Below are 21096 nucleotides of genomic sequence, written 5' to 3'. Positions count from 1 at the left end.
ACAGCAAGTGGTTCCATGTCAGTGCATTTTTCAGTTGTGTCAGTAAGGTAACCATTTGGGTATTAAAAAGACATTAGAGTAGAGTATTGAAGTACATGTAATCCTGTTTGATGGACAGATTTTCAAGATATTATAAGTTTCTTTTTGTTTTTGAGTCCAGTTTACCTTTCTATGTGTTAATAGGATGAACAAATTTTAATCTTTACCCAGAGCAACCAGCGCACATAAACATGTTTATTAAAATACGTAAGGTAATAACTTGCATATTGCTCATAAATATATGAAAAACAAAGAACAATATAAAACTTGAACAAAGATGACCGACTATAATAACTACCCTAAGTCTTCTCTGCCTCGGACACAGATAGAGATCCAAGCATCTTTCAAATCTTTCTATCATGAAGTTCTTGTAGGCTGGCACTCTACGCAGGCAGTCATACTTCTTGGGGAGGAAATCGGTTTTTCTGTCTTCTGGGTGTGATTCATTCCAAGCCAAGATCTATCAAATACAAAGAAGAAACAATCAATGAAGTGAACACGATCTATCAAATACAAAGAAGAAACAATCAATGAAGTGAACACGATCTATCAAATACAAAGAAGAAACAATCAATGATGTGAACAAGATCTATCAAATACAAAGAAGAAACAATCAATGATGTGAACACGATCTATCAAATACAAAGAAGAAACAATCAATGATGTGAACACGATCTATCAAATACAAAGAAGAAACAATCAATGATTTGAACACGATCTATCAAATACAAAGAAACAATCAATAATGTGAACACGATCTATCAAATACAAAGAAGAAACAATCAATGATGTGAACAAGATCTATCAAATACAAAGAAACAATCAATGATGTGAACACGATCTATCAAATACAAAGAAGAAACAATCAATAATGTGAACACGATCTATCAAATACAAAGAAGAAACAATCAATGATGTGAATAAGATCTATCAAATACAAAGAAGAAACAATCAATGATGTGAACACGATCTATCAAATACAAAGAAGAAACAATCAATGATGTGAACACGATCTATCAAATACAAAGAAGAAACAATCAATGATTTGAACACAATCTATCAAATACAAAGAAGAAACAATCAATGATATGAACAAGATCTATCAAATACAAAGAAGAAACAATCAATAATGTGAAGTGCAATAGTACAATTTCGAGGGATGAAGTCCCTAGATGCAAAAAAAGCCATATAATGATAGAGGGCGGAATTTTTGTACTTTTAGCCTTTTGCCTCAGACGATGGTGGACTACATTATTCACTGTGGCAACAGCCAATATCGTAAACAAAACAGACAATATGACGGCAACACTGCCTGGACATTGGGACGCCCTGCTGAGTTGTGTTTTTAGCTCTATTGGCCCCGTTAGAAAAAAAAATGCACAAAATATATTTCTCAGTGAATGTATAAATTTTCACATAAAAATAAATATTTTTGGATTCAAAATAAATGTGAAGAAAAAAAAAAAAAATTGTAGCCGGGAGTGAGCGGGACTCGATCTCGGGACCCTATGCACCGCAGGCGAGACCCGTTACCATTAGACCAAGCGAACCGTGATACACAATGGGGAAATTTTAGGTATATATCATAAACATACCGTGCGTTATTCATACAAAACATTCAAAAAACAGTACTTACAATGAGGTTCACTGGCGAACCTCAACGGATTTAGACTGATAAAATAGTGCTTAATAACATACGTACAGTTTTGGAATAATTTGAGACATTTTTGTGTTTACGTGTAAAACCAATGACAACGTCAAAATTCAGCCAATCTTGGCCGGCCCCCCCCTGCTTTTGCCTCGCATACATTTCATGCATTAGTAACACATTAGAGCTTAACATTTTCACTGATATAACAGTTTCTGTGGCTATAGCCTGATTATATGGCTATACAATCCATAAGATGCATGTTGCAAGGATTATTTGTGATGCGATCAAGCAAAATCAGTCGGAACTCGGAAATATTGTTTTTGAGATACAGACAAACAAAGGAAATATTTACAAGCCGACGACGGATGTCGGCTTGTTCTGTCTCTTCTTAATTCTTCTTCTTCTTCTTTCTTCTGGCAACCTCGTGACATTTTGTGTGACTTGCCACGTTTCGCCCTAGCTCTCTTGTGCTTCGACAGATTTCAACCATACTTGAGCCAAATGACCACTGGACTAGGCCAAACCTTACATTTGACTTTGACCTGACTGTGACCTTTGACCTTGACCTTATGGCCAAAAATATTGATTTCACAAAAATGCTACTCCTTCCACAAATTACATGCAATGATCATGTGACTCATGCATATGAATCAACATGTGGCAGTGCTTAAAACTTCCTAAAAAGATTGAGGTCAAAGGTCATTAAGGGGTCATTTCGTGAAAGTCTGAAAAATTTGTAAAAATATTCAAAAAATCACTGTCTTTACAAATTATATAGCAGAGCGTCGCCATTAGCACACATGCATTGCTACTAGCCAGGGTCTTTAGGATGCCTACAGTTTTGGGCTCAAAGGTCATTAAGGGGTTACTTCGGTCAAAACGAAAATTATCAAAAATGTTTAAAAAATTTTATTTCAAAATGTAAACAGACCAGAATAATATAACCAACATACATGAATAAGTGTTCCCTGATGTATGCATGGTATTTTTATTTTGGGGGTCAAAGGTCATTAAGGGGTCACTTCCTGTTTTTAGGTGAATAACTTTAAGAATTTTTATCTCGAGAACTAAACAAGTTAGAATTTTTAAATTAAAATTGGAACAATACATTTTGTCGGTGTACACAAGGTTTTTTTTTTTTCATTGAGGTCAAAGGTCATTAAGGGGGTCAAAAGGTCAATCAAAATTTTCAAAAAATCAAAATCCATGTATAAGTTCCGATTAAGCTGAAATTCACCAGGAATATTTCTTATGACCCCCTAAGCACAATGCAAGAGCAGTTGACCCCATCCGTAACCCAGGGGTCAAGTTATAGGGGTCAAATTGCGGCTTGTATCAGCGTCTGTTGACTCTAGTTCCTTTTGTGTCCTGTTGTTTTGGAAACTCTTTAATTGCTCATATCTTTGGAACTATAGTGACTCAAAACATATCCTTGACTCTAATCCTAACTCTGACCCTAACCCACGGTTGTTTGATGGAATCATTTATTAGTTTTTCAAACAAAACATAATGTACAACCAAATTTTAGGCTTAAACAGCTATAAGCGATATTATGCTAATATATGCAGATGATTTTGAGTCATTCGCAACTTTAATTTCCCCTCTTTTACAAAATTATTTACTTTTATAGCACTTTTTAAAGCTTTTTCGGATATAAAATGTGCCTATCAATGCCAAAATTGGTGGCGCTATTTAGTTACTGGAAATTACTCTTTCAAGCTTTTATTACAAATAATTCCTTTTATTGTTTGATAAAATATGTTTATAAAATTTCCTTGTTGCTTGTTTCACCTATTCCAGCTGTTTTAATGGCAGTATTAATCACCTACCTCTTGCAAATAAAGAAATATGATTTAGGATAAATAGCGCCATCTATAGTTCGCATTTAGTTAAAAATGAAGCCAATTATATATACATCAAACAACCGTGAACCCTAACAAGAATCTAAAATGTCGTAAACCCCAAATTAAATCCTTTTCATACTAATGAGCCTTCAGAATTAGGGTTGCCAAACCCGCAATTTGGTAGCCCAATTTGGCGACTTTTGAAGATTTTCCTTGCGACTTATGACAATTTCCTGTCCGATAGAAACTAATGATTAAGAAAAAAGTTGGGCAACTTTTTGATATTGGCTACAACGACTTCCGATAGTTTCCTGCCCCATAGCACCCAATGGTAAAGAGAAAAATTGGGCGACATTTCGATTATTTGACCCGCAATTCGGGCTGAAATTTTTTGGCAACCCTGTTCAGACTAATGGGCTGTTCCCACATCTTACTTCTTCTTCAGTAGGCACATACTCTGGAGGCGGATTATACGATTCCTCGTGTCCCGGGAGCTTCATCTTTGGTGCGGAGATATGCGCCCTCTGTCGTTTCGTCAACTCAGAGTTCTCAGTGTTGCCCCAGATGTCGTAGAATCGTGGTCCTTCGTCTTTCTTCATGTACGTTTCTGCCAATGGTTTTATCCATCCCATCTTGAGTGCATGGACGTAGTGACTGACCTGTAGGGGTTGTAAATATAAATGACAATTTAGAGATGTCACAAATTTGACGTATATTTCAGTGAAATATTTAATCGGTTTGTGCATGCTGTTAACTGTACATTGGAAATTAGACCTGAATAAGCTTCAATTTTACCTGTTGTTGCAAAAATCCATTTTTCGTTTATCTATTGGAATTCTGTGAAATTTCTCTTTTCCGTACAATTGAGAACTCCAGGCTCTTGGGTCGTGGAAGCAACGTGAATTTGTTTGTACACATACCTAGTTGATACGGTAGTTGCCAAACAAGGTGTAGCATGCAAGCTAAGAGAGATATTTCTTTTTAAGGGGTACCTAAGCTTATTATTTTTTTTTTATAATGACTGCATGTTGCTAAGAGTTGGCGATAACAAATACTATAGGCGAAGCAAAAGTGCTTTCGCAGCATGGTTTCTTGGCTCACATTCTCCATTGGCATAATTTTGCTTTATTGAAAATCAATAATTCACAAAAATTGTTGATTAACAGATCTATGCAAACTAGTCTTTTCAATTCTGTATTTCATTATAAAGGGCCCGGGTGCTAAATAGGTTATATAATGTGCTGTTTTTTTAAATGGAAGAGCAGATACAAACCATTATCATTCTATCTACAGCCCGTACATGGAATGCACTCCTGCCTAATATTCCAGGAATTGTGAAACGGACCAGCTTCAAAATTCCTGGGCCTCAAAATAAAACAAACAAACAAACAAACAAACAAACAAACAAACTAAAAGGAGGTTAAGGGGGTACTACACCCCTGCCCAATTTTGTGCCTATTTTTGCATTTTTCTCAAAAAAATTATAGCGCATTGGTGACAGGTAAGATATGTATATTATAGGGGAAAGGGCTACAACTACTTATTAAGTAGTTATTGATTTATTGATCAAATATTGGTTTTCCCTCATTTTTGACTGTAACTCCACAGCTGTTGTCTGTGCTGAAATAAAATTTCCAGTGCAGTAGTTGTAGTCCTTGCCCCTATAATATACACATCTTACTTGTCACCAATGCCCTATCATTTTTGAGAAAAATGCAAAAAATAGGCACAAAATTGGGCAGGGGTGTTGTACCCCCTTAACAGCTACATGAATCTAGGTGCCAACCCGTCAGCTTTATCATAATGATAACAGCTGTTAATGCCTTGATATGTCTTGACATAAAAAAACAAACAAAAAAACATACCTTTTTCTTTTCCAAGAGAGAAGGAATGAAACTGCGTTTATGTTCTGGTCGCCGTGTAACCGGGTGGATCATCTTCTCATGGGTAAAGAAGTCCGTCCACGGAGCGTAAGGATCCTCCCCTCCTGTGTAACGGCTGGACTGGATTTGCTGAATGGTTGCCACATCTTCGGGACTCAAGGTGATTTCTTCTCCTGTCTTCTTGTCAAACACGGTACGCCTGTGAACACGTTTAAATTGAAATGTTATTGATATCTATATGTTTTGGATCAAACCAATTAGCTCTGGGGGTAGTAGATTGTCCCACAGTGTCGGCTGTCTATGGGTTTTTATTTATCCTTACTTTACCCATTAAGGCTACAACGATTATTATGCTTAAAAGAATTTCCTATCCACATTATATCACATATCATACTATACTCTGATTGACAACATGTTCATACATGTATATCAGGGCACAGTTCTTTAACCCCAATACATATTGTACATTCATTGAATGACCTTTAGAAAATTTGGGTACAACAACTCATACTCTGCAACTTGAGGTCAAATTTTGCACCATGAGTGTTTAATTGAAGTTATTGAACTATGCCATTGGGATGAGGCCATTGTGGTCCATTGTGCTAGCCCCAACAACTAAATTCTGATAGATTTTGTATTGCGCCCTCTTTACCATGCTACAGCCAGGAACATTATACCAACTGCGAGGCACACCAAGACCAAGGATTGAGTTATGAAAATAATAGGCCAATAGTATTAGCTATAACCCCAAAATTTCTCATAACAAGCTGATTTTTTCAGGATAGGTCCAGAAACAAGTGTAGAATCAAATTCCAAAAGTCCCCGAAAATCCCCCTTGTGCTTCCTTCAAAATCCAAGATGGCGTCCAAAATGGCCGCCATTTTCAGTCTTTATCATAACTTTAACCCCAGACATGTTAAAATCACAAACAAAACATCTAAATATATGTTTTGAGGTACAAGGAATGTTTTAAAAACATTTGGAAGAAGTTTCAATAATCCTAAGTAGCCAAAATCCAAGATGGCGTCCAAAATGGCCGCCATTTTCAGTTTTTATCATAACTTTGCCCCCAGACATGTTAAAATCACAAACAAAGCATCTAAATATATATTTTGAGGTACAAGGAATGTTTTAAAAACATTTGGAAGAAGTTTCAATAATCCTAAGTAGCCAAATTCCAATATGGTGGACAAAATTGCCGCATTTTTAGTAAGTAAAATTAGTTTTCAACCAGACATGTGTTTAAGATGTGTTAATTGGAGAAAGTTCAAAACTCATGATTTGTAAGCAGCCTTGTAATGCACATCATCCAAATTCACTACCATTATTACCATCATAATTTTACAATATTGATTCAGTGCTTTTATCATGTGTACAATACAATAGTTACCATTATTTTCTATTTGCCTCCAAAAGAGCTGAGCTCATACCAAGATGGCTTAAGCCTATGTTCACATCGGTATCCCTGTGATGTAATGTAATCAAATGGTACACCTTAAACTTGATCAACTTGCACTGTGTTTTCGGCATTAATGTTCTTCAATGCTGGTTCAGTCTCCTCATTGTCTCCAACTAGTACAGGTGCTGTGTTGCTGCAAGACTGACCACAGCATTTGCTGCACATCAATGTACAGAAGAGTCTCAAGTTTCTTGCAGCTGCATGTCATGTTGTTGCAGCCATCTTGTTTGCCACATGATATCATGTTGAGCAATGTGTCTGGTGCAACAGCGAGTTCTGTTTCTACTGGAACAAGAATTCCATCTTGTGATCTCCATCCCCAGTCAGTTGGACTTAGGTTGTTCCCCATCCATTCTTGAACCGTGAGAAAAGTGCCATATCCATCAAATACAACAATCAGGTGTGCTCCATAATGCTTTAGCATGTGTGATGTGTAATTCTGACATATGCCTGCATAGGTGGAGGATGTGGCCAAATGGCATGTCAAGTAGGTAACCACCATCTACTACAAAGAGACAATTCTCTGGCAGCTTGGAAAGCTCAGTGAGCGATTTCAACAGAAGGCCCAGGGAACTCTTTGGCGATTTACGATAAGGTCATCTTCAAAGAGAGAAGGTGGCTGCGGACCTAGTTCGTACGTAAAAACGACGCTATCTCAGAGCTGTTATTCAGTACACATGTGATTCTATTAAATAATAGAGTCGGATTCACTTCTACTTGTTGTCCCCTAACTCGCACCATCTTGTCCTTTGCTCCAATCATAGTAACCTTGTCATTTCGGCGTAAGGCAATGTTTGTAAACTTCGTACCCGTTTTTTCTATTGCTGACTTCGTGCCAACTTCCACCGCTCTATCACAGTTAGCGGATGAATCTGCTACAGTCCCAGTTGACACGTACCCGACGATCCAGTCCATACCCAGCAAAGGGGGATGTACCTTCAACCAACCAACAAAAACTTTACGATCCCCTATGTTCCGGTATGAACACCCGTGAACTGCTCTAAAGCATCATAATCTGGGGCACATCGAGAAAGTGCGTGGACTCACTTGGTTAATGTACTGTCTGTGATGCGCGACCATGTGTCATTCCCCTGATGTCTTCAAAGTCCACAACAAAAACTGCTCAATGGTTTGGTCAGAGAAGTTTCCACCCCAGAAAAAATCTAGATGTCGGATGGTGAAATATCCCTTGTCTGTGAACAGTTGGTACTCATCTGGGGGCATGTTTTTCCCCAAAGACTCCATCTGTTGTAAATACAACCTTGCAGATTTGGCACAGTGGAGCTGCCCTGCAGCGTAGAAGTGAGGCATCATCTCTCTTATGCAGTCCAACTGACTGGGAATGGAGATCACAAGATGGAATTCTTGTTCAAGTAGAAACAGAACTCGCTGTTGCACCAGACACATTGCTCAACATGGTATCATGTGGATGCAAACAAGATGCAACAACATGACATGCAGCTGCAAGAAACTTGAGACTCTTCTGTACATTGATGTGCAGCAAATGCTGTGGTCAGTCTTGCAGCAACACAGCACCTGTACTATATTTGGGGACAATGAGGAGGAGACCGAACCAACATTGCAACATTGCAAGTTGATTAAGTTTAAGGTATACCATTTGATTGCATTACATCACATGGATACCGATGTGAACAAAGGCTTTTAGTCATCTTGGCATGAGCTCAGCTAGTTTGGAGGCAAATAGAAAATAATGGTAACTATTGTATTGTACACATGGTAAAAGCACTGAATCAATATTGTAAAATGATGATGGTAATAATGGTAGTGCATTTGGATGATGTGCATTAGAAGTCTGCTTACAAATCATGAGTTTTGAACTTTCTGCAATGCCAATTAACACATCTTAAACACTTCTTAGGCGGTCATTTTGGGCGCCATCTTGTATTTTGGCTTTATATCTAGGTATTGAAATCCTTCGAGTACATTTTGAATATATCCATTGTACCTCAAACCTATGTGAGATATTTTGTATATGTATTTAACAAGTCTGGTTGAAAACTAATTTTACTTACTAAAATGGCAGCCATTTTGGCCGCCATATTGGAATTTGGCTACTTAGGATCATTGAAACCTCTTGTAAATGTTTTTAAAACATTCCTTGTACCTCAAAATATATATTTAGATGCTTTGTTTGTGATTTTAACATGTCTGGGTGCAAAGTTATGATAAAACTGAAAATGGCGGCCATTTTGGACGCCATCTTGGATTTTGGCTACTTAGGATCATTGAAACCTCTTGCAAATGTTTTTAAAACATTCCTTGTACCTCAAAACTTATATTTAGATGCTTTGTTTGTGATTTGAACATGTCTGGGGGAAAAATTATGATAAAAAACGAAAATGGCGGCCATTTTGGACGCCATCTTGGATTTTGAAGGAAGCACAAGGGGGATTCTCGGGGACTTTTGGAATTTGATTCTATACATATTCCTGGACCTATCCTGAAAAAATCAGCTTGTTATGAGAAATTTTAACCTTTTAATGATATATGAGCTAATACTATTGGCCTATAAGAGGCGTGCTACCAATCGCTTTTCTGGAAATGTTAAGGTGGGCTGTCAGGTGTGCTTTTAAATTGCACTCTGTAAGAAGTTAAGGAATGGAGGTGTGTACTTGCAAACCTTAAAACTCAATCCCTGCAAGAATGTTTGACTTTGTTAAGGGATCTAAAATGAGCGTTTATTGCGTTTCGACAGTATTTTTTGAGGACATGAGAGCACCTCAGACCTATCAATTGCATTCTGAATCTGAAGCATGTCTTTCTGATATCAAATAATTTTCATTTTTGAAAATCACAATATAATACCAATTTTATGACAAATTTTTGATATTTTTCAAATTTTTGATAGATAACAGTCCTCGAAGTAAATTTTATAAATCTAATGATATATTCTTAAAGTGTATGTAGCTGGGAGGAAAAGCCGACGATCAATTGAAAATTTTGACCTTTCATATTGAAGATATAGATTTTTTCCCCAAAAAGACCTAATTTTTTTGGTGTTTTGGGAAAAAAAATCCATATCTTCAATACGAAAGGTCAAAATTTTCAATTGATCGTCGGCTTTTCATCCCACCTACATACACTTTAAGTATAAATCATCAGATTTATAAAGTTTACTTCGAGTACTGTTAAATATCAAAAATATCAATTTTAATGATTTGCCATAAAATGTGTATTAAATTGCGAATTTCAAAAACCAAAATTATTTGATATCAGAATGACATTCTTCGTATTCAGAATGCAATTCGATATGTCTGATGTGCTCTAATGTCCCAAAATAAATACTGTCCAAACGCTCATACCCCAGCCCTAAAGAATGTTCCCTCCAAATAATAGTTCAACAACATACGGTGACTTTTATTAGGTGTTACCCCCAATTTCAAAATGCAGAAGTAATGATGTAACAGGATTAATTACCATAGCGATGGGTCAAAACTAATATTATTATATGTATTGACCAGGGTACGTCTAGTGCAGCTGTACTAGACGTAAGTTGTTGCTCTGCATCGCACCATAGATGATCAAAGAATAGGCATAAAGACCTGGATCGGAATGCTATAGAAATTTAACATTATGCAGAGTCCATGTATGTTTCACTCACAGTACCATTAGTGTCCTAACTGTCCTTGCAAAGAGCGGTATTGTATTCAGTTTATGATTGCACAAATACACAGTGCATGACAGGTGGCGAGTGCAGCCTGCTTATAGTGCAGGGCAATACATTCGAAACTAGTTTTCAACCATCACTATGGTAATTAATCCTGTTACATCACTATTTCTACAGCGAATTCAAATGTGGTAGTGATGTTCTCACTTTTGCGTACATTTTGCCATGTAGCCAAGAGCGGCATTGATTATTCGGATGCAATAATCTGGCTAAATAGTCACATACACAAATGGCAAGGCAGTGAGAGCATGGACATGATATACATAAAACTTGCCTGAGCCATTATCAGTAATTAAAAGAGAACTGGAATTTTGGTCCTCAATTTGGCTGTAAGGTCATGACTTATGAACTGTTGAATTAGGCTAAAAAAGAAAGGTTTGTCTCACAAACATTTGCCAAAAGAGCTAAGTGCTATGCAATTTTTAACTTATTTTTGTAAAAGAAACTACACCTCATTTCCAAAAACGGACCAAACATTATACATTGTACGCCTTTCATTTCATTTGGCAAAACAGGATGATATTTTTGAATCTTGAAAACAAAATAGTGCTGAATTTTTCTGGAATAGGGAGTACATTTTGTGCTACACCAGGCACAAAAAGAAACTCGTCAGTTATAGTCATCTGTGCTGTTCAACAACCTGATAATTTTGGATTATTCTGAAATATACATTTTGTTAATTGGACTTTGCTTCCTCATTTGACACCCTGTTAGTGAAAATCAAGCAAGAATTAACCAAGATATGCCCCTCCAAACCCTCAAACCTCAAAATCAAAAGTTGTCATTTTAGCAATTCAAATGTGCCTGTTACATTGTGCGCTTTATTCTGATTTTTGGGTTTGACAGTTTGGAGGCGCATAGCTTGTTGGTCAATTCTTGTTCGATTTTCACGAACAGGGTGTCAAATGAAAGAGCAACGTCCAATTAATGAAATGCATTCAGAATAATCCAAAATTATCACATTGTCGAACAGCAAGGATGACTATAACTGATGAGTTTCTTTTTGTGCCTGGTGTATATTGCTACAACTACACTGTTTACACGCTCACCAGTAGTCCGGATTATCAACTTTATTAAGGAAGGTCTCCAGTTCGTCTCTCGTTGGTGGCTTCCCTATCTTCATGCCTTTCACATCGTAACCAATATGCTCATAGTTCTCATACCACTCCATAGGGACATTGCCAATTGTATTACGTATATCCTGAAATATGAAAATTGATTGAATGGTTGATTGAATGATCGATTGACTGATTGATTCATCCAATGACATATGGTCATTGATTGATCGACTGATTGATTCATCAACTGAATGATTTAGCATACATCACTCCATCAGGATATTGCAGGGACTGCCTGTTGAGGAGAGCGAGAGCAATCGCTCTCTTCTGCTCTCCTTAAATCTGATAAAGTAGAGTGATTTTTAGCTCTCCTTAGTTGACCATGCTTTCCTTACATTCTATTGTAAATGCTCTAAACAGCTCTCCTTGAAGGTGCCAGAAGAGCTATTGAATGCTCTCCTGCAAATTCCAAAAGACAGTCCCTGATATTGCCTACTTTTAATATACTGTAAACATTCGCCTAATGGAGCACCTGGGCTCCTTTGCCTTGGGGTAAATTTCATGTAAAAATAGAGAGCTCTCTCCTGTAAAATCCCAACAAGAATTAAGGGTATACGTGTGCCCTTACTTGCTGAAGTTGCTGGTGGGATTTTTATTTTTGACCAACTTCACAAAAAATGTTTCAAATTTGGGTGAAAATCATGCTTTTTTATGATTTCAAACAAAATGTAGCATTTTTCGACCATTTTTGCTGAATATTTCTCAGTTTCTCAAAGACCACAATGTGTACAATTCTTACCTCTTCATCGGAAGAATCAAATTCATATTCATCAGCTAAATTAATGCTGCTTAAAATGCTACCAGTCTGCTCAGTATCCTTGCCTTGTGTATCAGTATCCTTGCCTTCAGTACCAGTATCCTCTCCCTGTGTAACACCATCATCTCCCGTGCCAACTTCTGTGTCTGCACTTTTGTTTTTTCTCTTTATTTTGTTTTTACCCTTTGGCCCTTTGTTAGATTTTGAACTGTTTGCATCTGCTGCTTGTTCTTCTGATTTTGATTTGGTGACAGTTTTCTTTTGCTTTGCAGCTTTACTTTTGGCCATGATAGTTCTCTCAATTTCTTGTTCATCCACCTGGACATCCTGAACAATAAAAAAACAGAAACAGTAAATAAAAAAGGACTGGTGTATATGTAAAAGTTAGCGTTGTCATATACCGTATTTCGTCAAATAGTCGCCCCCCCTCAAATAAACGCCCCCACCAGTTTTTTCAACCAAGATGTTTCAAAAATGCTGATATTTCCATGCTATCTTGTGTAGTAAGCTTACCAAGTTGCGCACATGGTCGAGAATAGCATCACTAATTGGCGAAAATCTGGATCAGAAACCCAGAAATGAGCCAGAAGTCAGTGTTTCTAGTTCGTCATTTTAGCGTGTGTTTTAGTTTACCTAATGATTTTAACGGGAATTATCGTTCTCAAATTGACCTTGAATAAACGCCCCCCCCCCCTTGGGAAAATGTAAAGCCCCCGGGGGCGTTTATTTGACAAAATACGGTAGTTGGGTGCATAGCATAGTGTTCATCCACCTGGACATCCTGAACAATAAAAAAACAGAAACAGTAAATAAAAAAGGACTGGTGTATATGTAAAAGTTAAGCGTTGTCATATACCGTATTTCATCAAATAGTCGCCCCCCCTCAAATAAGCGCCCCACCAGTTTTTTTTCAACCAAGATGTTTCAAAAATGCTGATATTTCCATGCTATCTTGTGTAGTAAGCTTACCAAGTTGCGCACATGGTCGAGAATAGCATCACTAATTGGCGAAAATCTGGATCAGAAACCCAGAAATGAGCCAGAAGTCAGTGTTTCTAGTTCGTCATTTTAGCGTGTGTTTTTAGTTTACCTAATGATTTTAACGGGAATTATCGTTCTCAAATTGACCTTGAATAAACGCCCCCCCTTGGGAAAATGTAAAGCCCCCGGGGGCGTTTATTTGACAAAATACGGTAGTTGGGTGCATAGCATAGTGACGGATGTGAGCATTGCTGTGTACCACATAGTGACGGATGCCGATCGTAAATTGATCAAGAAATTAGCATCGGGAGAGCTTTGATTAAGTGAACTGTATTGAGAATAATTGTATTTATTTTTAGCCGCTGTCATGCATCTATTGTCTCATATAACACGGGCGACATCATTATTTTAAGTAAAAGAGTTGTTTTACGCCAAAAATAATGATGCCTCCCGTGTTATGTGAGACGCTAGATGCAGGACAGAGCCTAAAAACAATACCTTTATTCTCATTCTTTAACACTTCAATTCAAACAAACAAAATAATCATAAGTATACCAAATTTTAATCATATTATCCTACATTTAACAAGGAATTACTAAACTAGGGCATAGAATTGATCAGTCCCGTTGTTGCTGCGAACCTCTGAATGGTTCAAATAGTGCGTACGAGTATTGCGCACACACTGAACCATGTTATATCATGCTGTATTACATGGCTAAGAACCAATAAGATTGCAGGACATTTCTAAAGTGTTTAAGGATGTTCAGCAAATCACAGTAACCTTTTAGTTAAAGATGTTAAATGTTGCAAAATCGTACATCTCATTAAATGTAACAGCTTGCTAGTTATCCATCCCTTTTTAAAACAATATTTTAATACAGGGTCAGAAAGTCGGCGAGAATCCATTCTCGCAAAGATTCTCGTATTTATGTTAATCTTTTAATCATCTTTTACCCCCTGGACACTACTGGTCATCTAAAACAGCATTTCTGATTGGTTGATAACTTGAAATGCTCATTTATGACTAGGCTTTAAACTATTTATGGTCAAACTTGCATTTGCAGGGGACCTTATTAATGCCCTCCTTGATTGGTTCAAAATTGGACACAATATTCATTTTAGCCAATCGCCAGGTACTTCTCATAGGGTTAAACATTCATCCATTCATCTTACCTCTCCACTTGAGTCTGCATCTGATTCTTCTCTACTTTTGTCTTGCTCTTCTTCATGCTCCTCATCTTTACCACTGTCTCCATAGTCACTGCCATCCTCCTCCTCTTCATCATCACCATCCTCACTTTCTTCATCCTCGCTTCCTTCATCGTCACTTGCACTGTCTCCTTCTTCATAATCGGAATCGTCTTCATCGCTGTCTTCAAGTTCGACATTCTCCAACCAGTCTTCTTCCTGCAATGATTTTCCAAAATAAAATTAGCGATATCCAGAAGATATAACACTTCCCACTATGATTTTTTTTTCATATTCTTTTTCTACGCTTGTAGGCAACATAGAAAGTATGGTACCCCAAAGAACAGAGCACATCCTAATCTTGCTAATAATGGTACTTCATTGACTATTAACTGAATGGTATTTCATAAAACTGAACTGAACTGAGCCCTGAATAGCCAGTCTATTCTCAACATGAAAAAGGGATGTTTTACAGGGAGCCTGTGAAAAGAATGAGTGTCGTTTGATTTACATGAGGTGGTGTAACATGTTGCAAATTAAATGATTCTGAGAAGGGTAAGACATATTTTCTCTGAGCGATATCAGCATTAACCCCCTGGACACTACTGGTCATCTAACGGCATTTCTGATTGGTTGATAACTTGAAATGCTCATTTTAATTGCCATTTCATATGCCATGACTTATTACATATGCAGATGATCTTTACCCTCCTTGATTGGTTCAAAATTGGACACAATTGATATTTTGGCCAATCAGCAGGTAGTTCTCATAGGGTTAAATTCCTAATGCATTCATTGCATTGTGGCAAGATTTTGGCAAAATTACACAGTACAGCTGATCACTATCACTATTCGGAAGAAAACCTTTTTCTGATTACAAAATATTACAAAAGGGCTTTTTGGCGACGGGAAGGGGAAGAAGGAAGGGAAAGAAGGAAGGAATAAAGAGAAAAAACAAAGAAAGAAGTTGATTGCTCTGGGTGGGATTCAAACCCGAGACCCCTCGCATAGCAAGCACTGGGTCGGCAACACTTTGCCCAGGTGTTGGGCTTTGCTGGCCAGTGAAACCGTGCCTATATATCACGCATATATGTGACCCGGCAGCACAAATGAGCCGTAAATTCCCTTAATTGTATTCTGAGTTACGGTGTAAAATGTGTACGAAGGTCATATTCATCGGTAACTTAACCTGGCCTGACATCCGTCTCATTTCGATAGTCAAAAACTAATCAATAATCCTATTGTTGAAGTGGATAATAAGCTTCTACCTTAGATGACTATAGAACTTTTAATAGCTCTGGTCTTTGTTTGCTTATATTGCTAAATCCTGTTCAAGTGGTGGGTTACCAGGCATTGTATTTTGTACAGGTATGCATAACCAACAATTAACAATGAGAGAACTTTCTTAAACCTCGTTGACTTGGGGATGATTTGAAATGACCGCCAATTATGACTGTTTGATATTTATTGCCAACAATAAAAATGTGGAAAAAGAGACACATGTAAAAACGTAAAAAGCTATAATTTTGTTGAAGGAGCAAAGTTTAACAAACCATAACCCCGCTTCTTGATATCGTTTGAAGTCAAACGATATACCATTTCTAAGTTTATGATGTTTATTTTTTAAACACAAAATAAAACAAAATTGACCGGGGGAGGAATTTACGGCTCATTCGCCGTGGACGGTCACATATCAAGTAGTAGGCCTATTTTGTAGCACCTTGTACAATTAGGGTGAAAATAGTAAAATAGTTAAATGCCCCCGGTGTGTTGCATTTTAAAAAGGGAAGTGTTAATTAGAGGTGATCACAAACGATACGGAATTTCGAAATAGTGTAATCGGAAAACAATGTTCAAAAATACAGGCACTGTATGGTATTTTGACATATATTTTTAAATTTATGGAAGTTGGGTTGGAAAAAAAAATATTTGGAGAGAATACAGTTCATGTACATGTAAGCCTACATACATACCTCAAATAATGGCTCGGCATCTTTCACCGGTTTTTTCCTCTTTCCAATCCCCATCACTTGCTTTGTCTTGCTTGTCGGGTTTTTGACAGAAGACATCATGCATATCACGATACCCTGTGCAGTTCAATTAATTGATTGTATCTGTGAAGACAACACAATGTATTAAATTAGTCATTGTGTATACAGTGACCTCCAAAGCTGAACTAAAAGAATTTTTTTCCCTGATTGGTTAAAATTAAAGGTATACGGTTATCAAATTGGGTCTCAATGAACACAAACAAAACTTTGCCACGCCTTCATTTTTAATGAGCTCAATTGCTCCAGAGCTCCTACAGCTCTCCTTAACAGCATTATACATTGTAGGAGTGTGATTTGTAGAACCCCTTAATATTTGAAATCCTGTGTTTTATGACAGGTTTTAAAAATACGAGCTCCTTATTTTAAGCTCCTCAGAAACAAAGGTCTACTTTGCATCGATCAGCTTATACTTCAAACTGATATGAACTTCGGCCTCTATTGAATTAGTGCGCCCACATGATCCCACTTTTTTTTTACTTGAAATCAGTTATACATTTAAAGCTTCTTTAGCCAATCATCCAAAAAATAAGATGGGATCATGTTGGCGCACATTTTTATTGCGGGTCAAAGTTTTACTTTTGTGCTGCACATAGGGAAATATGCGTCACTTTGGCACTTTGACCTCTTTTACATTAGTGCACCCACTTGATCCCAAGTAGCTGTTAATTTTTTTTTGTCTACCAGTTACCAAAGAACGTAGACGATGAAAAATAAAATTGGGATCTTGTTGGCGCATCTTTATTGTGATGCAGCAAAAAGCCCACATTGGGAAGTGGAATGTACATGTACGGTCCAAAAATGGCTTTACTGTGGGGCTCGATGGAGAAAATCACTAAAAATTAATTTTGACGACCAAAACCTAAGTGATGTTGACTTATGTTGGTACTGGCATGATACTGGATTCATAAACGATCACATAGACATGCAATCCATGTTCCACCAAGTCGACATTCGATTTAGCTCAAAAGCAATTTGTGTGTAAATCAAGACCATCCAAAACAGCTTTCTTACAGTAAAGAATAGGAGGTCATCTGGGGTCACATACAGTAGTGTGCATTGTACATAACATGTGCCTGCTGTCACAATTTCACACACAAAATTTTGGGCAATTTGATGACACTATTTTTTGTCTGTAACTTCAAAAGTATATGCACTAGAAACATGATTGACCCTTTATTGTTTAGGTAATTTAATTCTCTTTCAAATGAAAGAACTTTCAGCTAAAAATATTGAACTTCAAAATTTTATGAACATCCCTATCTATCGTTGTGAAACATGCAATTAAAAACTTACTACCTGCAGTACGGGCGCACAGACTTTTTACCGGACTTTCTTACATTAGAGGATGTCTTGCAATAAACAGACATTCTTAAATATTCGTAATTATTATTTCCCACCGCACCCTAAAGTCCGTGATTGAAGGAAGTCCCGTTATAACGTGAAAACTACCATGAGAGGACATTATCGAAGTATGCATTCGGCAGTGTGTAAATGGCCGCTGTTATTTTCACTCGGCGCAAGCACAGATGGCTCATTTTTAGATGACGTCACCACCATAATCGGTCGGAAAAAGCTTCCGACTTTGGATTTATGAATGAAATTTAGCAGCGGAGTTTCCGGAGTTTTCCGAATTATGCAAATACTCAACCTATGACCTTTTTACGTCAGAATATTAATAAGCATCATGGCGCCCACTGAAAAAAAAATCCGATGGGAATTGATTCAGTTTTCAGCAAATTATGCTACTTTTTTGAGCAGCTTATCGATAAATAATTCCACGAATGTGAGCACGATATTTTGAAAATGTATGCAGTGGAATGTGGTTTAAAAAAATGACTTATAAATTTTGTTTGGGAGTCGGGAAATTAACTGTAGTAAAATTTGACTCCTCAGTTGTTGGAAATTCTTTCTTGGAACAAATAAAATATATTTTGTTTGAAATAAGTCAAATAATAAATTGTTTATATTACGTTGCTAAATATGTATTGCATTGTTCGAATTGTCTATGGATTTTTCAATGGAAAACAAGAAATAGCAAAATATCAGTAACATCCCAGTTTGCCGTAACCCCCCGCCATGGTCGACTTAGGGGTTCTTTTCACGCTGAACACGATGACGCTATTCACGACATGCGATACTCAATCGTTTAGCCCGAAGAGCATGTTAAAAACATAATGTCTCGTTATGACAGGATTTCCCGATATTGCAGGACAGCAAAGTCCGGTTGGTAAAAGAATTCCCGTTATTGCGGGACAAGTAAGTATGTCTCGTAAAAACTCTGTGCGCCCGTACTGACCTGGAGCGCCGGAGCCTTGTTATTTTTAGTACAAACTCTAATTGAAATCATGCACTAGCTTTTTGTATACACTTCGTCCCATACTGTTGTGCAGATCTACTACGGTATGGGTTCCCTGTACTACAATTATACCTACATGTACATGTACAATGTGCAAGGCTGTTGAATTTTGATCCATATCACGATATCATTGCCAACTTGCCCTAATGATTACGCTCGATTTAACGACATTTCAAGTAAAGTTCCACACAAATATCGCCAGACAAAAGCGATAAGAAAACATATACCAACCTGAGTCAGTTGTTAAGCGAATTAATCAGTAATTCCTTACGAAACGTACGTTATAATTCAGCAAAAATCATCAACACACATCGTCATCACATGCACATGGTGACCTCATTCATTGCCAATCAATCAGTTATGAAAAACTCGTCGTACTAAAATTAAGGGCACACACCACTAAAACTTTTTATTGAAAAATAAATGCGAGCACTGGAATATGTTAGCTATGTTGGGCCGGGATGTTGGGCCGTTGGAGGGAGCTTGTTGGATTTAACATGTTGTGGCAATTTTATATTCTAGGGGACTGGCATTTTCTTCGGAAGGGGGAGGGGGTCACAAATTTACAAAAAGTAGGTGTCAATAAAATTGCGACCCCTATTTTGGCAACAAAAAAATTATGACCCCCTCCCCACCGATACCTTAAAGCCATTTGCTGAGGAAGACGCCCTCACTGAATTTTTAAAATTCCTTTTTTTTTACACGATTAAATTGTACTTTATTAAACCAATATACCCTGCAAAAATCGAGACTCTAGGTGCTGTAGTTTTGTCAAAATCCGAGATTTTGAATAAAACGCCGGAACCGGGGCTTTATCATATACGATGTTCATAACACACAGTACGTACACGGCGTGCGGGACGGTGATATACGTATACACAAAGGGTCGTACGTACCACAACATGACCGAAGGAGTGGTACGTATTGGCGACATGTGCGCTGGTAGTAAATTCCAATTTTCTTTGCTTTGCCGTAGTTGTTCGGCTCAAAAATAAAAGGGGATATAGCTGACAGTAAAAGCTAACATTTTATGGCAAAGAAATGCTAATCTATTTTGTTTGAAAATGTTATAATATGGCTTTAACAGGCTATTAAAAATTGTATTGAAATCAGTCTTTTTGAATAAAATAAACACACTATCTGTGGTCATCTAGTGACTCCCTACATTTTGGTAATCAAAAATTTAAGACCCCCCGCTATTTTTCTTTCCAAAAATTTATGACCTCCCCCCACTACTAGTCGTATATTCCCCCCTCCATTCCGAAGAAATGGCAGGCCCTAAAGTTGCACTTTTGTGCAAAATTTTGTATATTTTTGCCCATAAAGTTATTTTTCACTGTCATGACACCCAATTTTTAGTGGTCCCAAACTGAATGACCCCCATTTGGAGCCCACACTAAATGACAGGGTTAATGATAATGATAGGCGCTATATAAATACATTAAGAGCCCCACATTCTAAAGCTATTTCAAACGACCGAACCAGAAAATAATCGAAATGTATTATACAATAGGCTATATATAGGCCCTAAATTCCGAAATTTATTTTATTTATTTATTTATTATTTGCACTACTTACCAAATGCAAGCCTGAAGCCTTTAATTAATGCATAGGAGCTCATATAGGTCTGCACTAACCAGACCATACCAGCTCAGACCTCCTGACAAGATTTAAAAATTTCCCAATTCGCTGATCACAAGTTGTAGTTATGTGCGGCGATAGCTTGCACCGCGAAGCGTTAAACGGGCGGAGTCTAGGGCCCGCATAGCTCATGGTTTTGGCATATAGAAACTAAAAAATCAGTGTTTCAGAGTCCAAATTTCACAATGAAAGTAGTAGGCTATAGATTTGTTTGAAGCTGCACTAAAATTGGTAAAAATCCTTTCTCTTCTTCTCTCTTTTTCTTTCCTTTCCTTTTCTTCCTTCCTCAGCTCTTTCCTTTCCTCTTTCTCTTCTTCCCTCTTTCGTTCATTTTTTTCTCTTCTGCCTGTTCCTTTTTCTTCCCTATTTTTTTCTCTTCTTGACCTCTTCTCTTCCCTCTTTTTTCTCTCCTTCGCCCCTTTCCCTTCCTAGGTTTGTGC

The 21096-nt window shown here is 37.3% G+C and overlaps 1 protein-coding gene across 1 annotated transcript in view; it reads right to left on the bottom strand.

Annotated features, from left to right (window-relative positions):
* LOC140146408 (ribosome biogenesis protein bop1-B-like) overlaps positions 1-19359 on the bottom strand; it is a 28467-nt gene extending 9108 nt beyond the window's left edge. The window contains exons 1-8 of the mRNA XM_072168248.1: positions 19247-19359; positions 16582-16722; positions 14594-14827; positions 12422-12766; positions 11614-11765; positions 5400-5616; positions 3969-4193; positions 338-499 (exon numbers count right to left, since the gene is read on the bottom strand). Coding sequence (XP_072024349.1) covers positions 338-499; positions 3969-4193; positions 5400-5616; positions 11614-11765; positions 12422-12766; positions 14594-14827; positions 16582-16680 — 1434 coding nt within the window. The 5' untranslated portion in view covers positions 16681-16722; positions 19247-19359. The remainder of the gene's footprint in view (positions 1-337; positions 500-3968; positions 4194-5399; positions 5617-11613; positions 11766-12421; positions 12767-14593; positions 14828-16581; positions 16723-19246) is intronic.
* Between the last annotated feature and the right edge of the window lie 1737 nt (positions 19360-21096).

This window comes from Amphiura filiformis, chromosome 2, assembly GCF_039555335.1.
Source record: "Amphiura filiformis chromosome 2, Afil_fr2py, whole genome shotgun sequence".
Taxonomy (NCBI): domain Eukaryota; kingdom Metazoa; phylum Echinodermata; class Ophiuroidea; order Amphilepidida; family Amphiuridae; genus Amphiura; species Amphiura filiformis.
The sequence above is the reverse complement of the archived record's forward strand: the minus strand, read 5'-3'. Positions and strand labels throughout refer to the sequence as shown.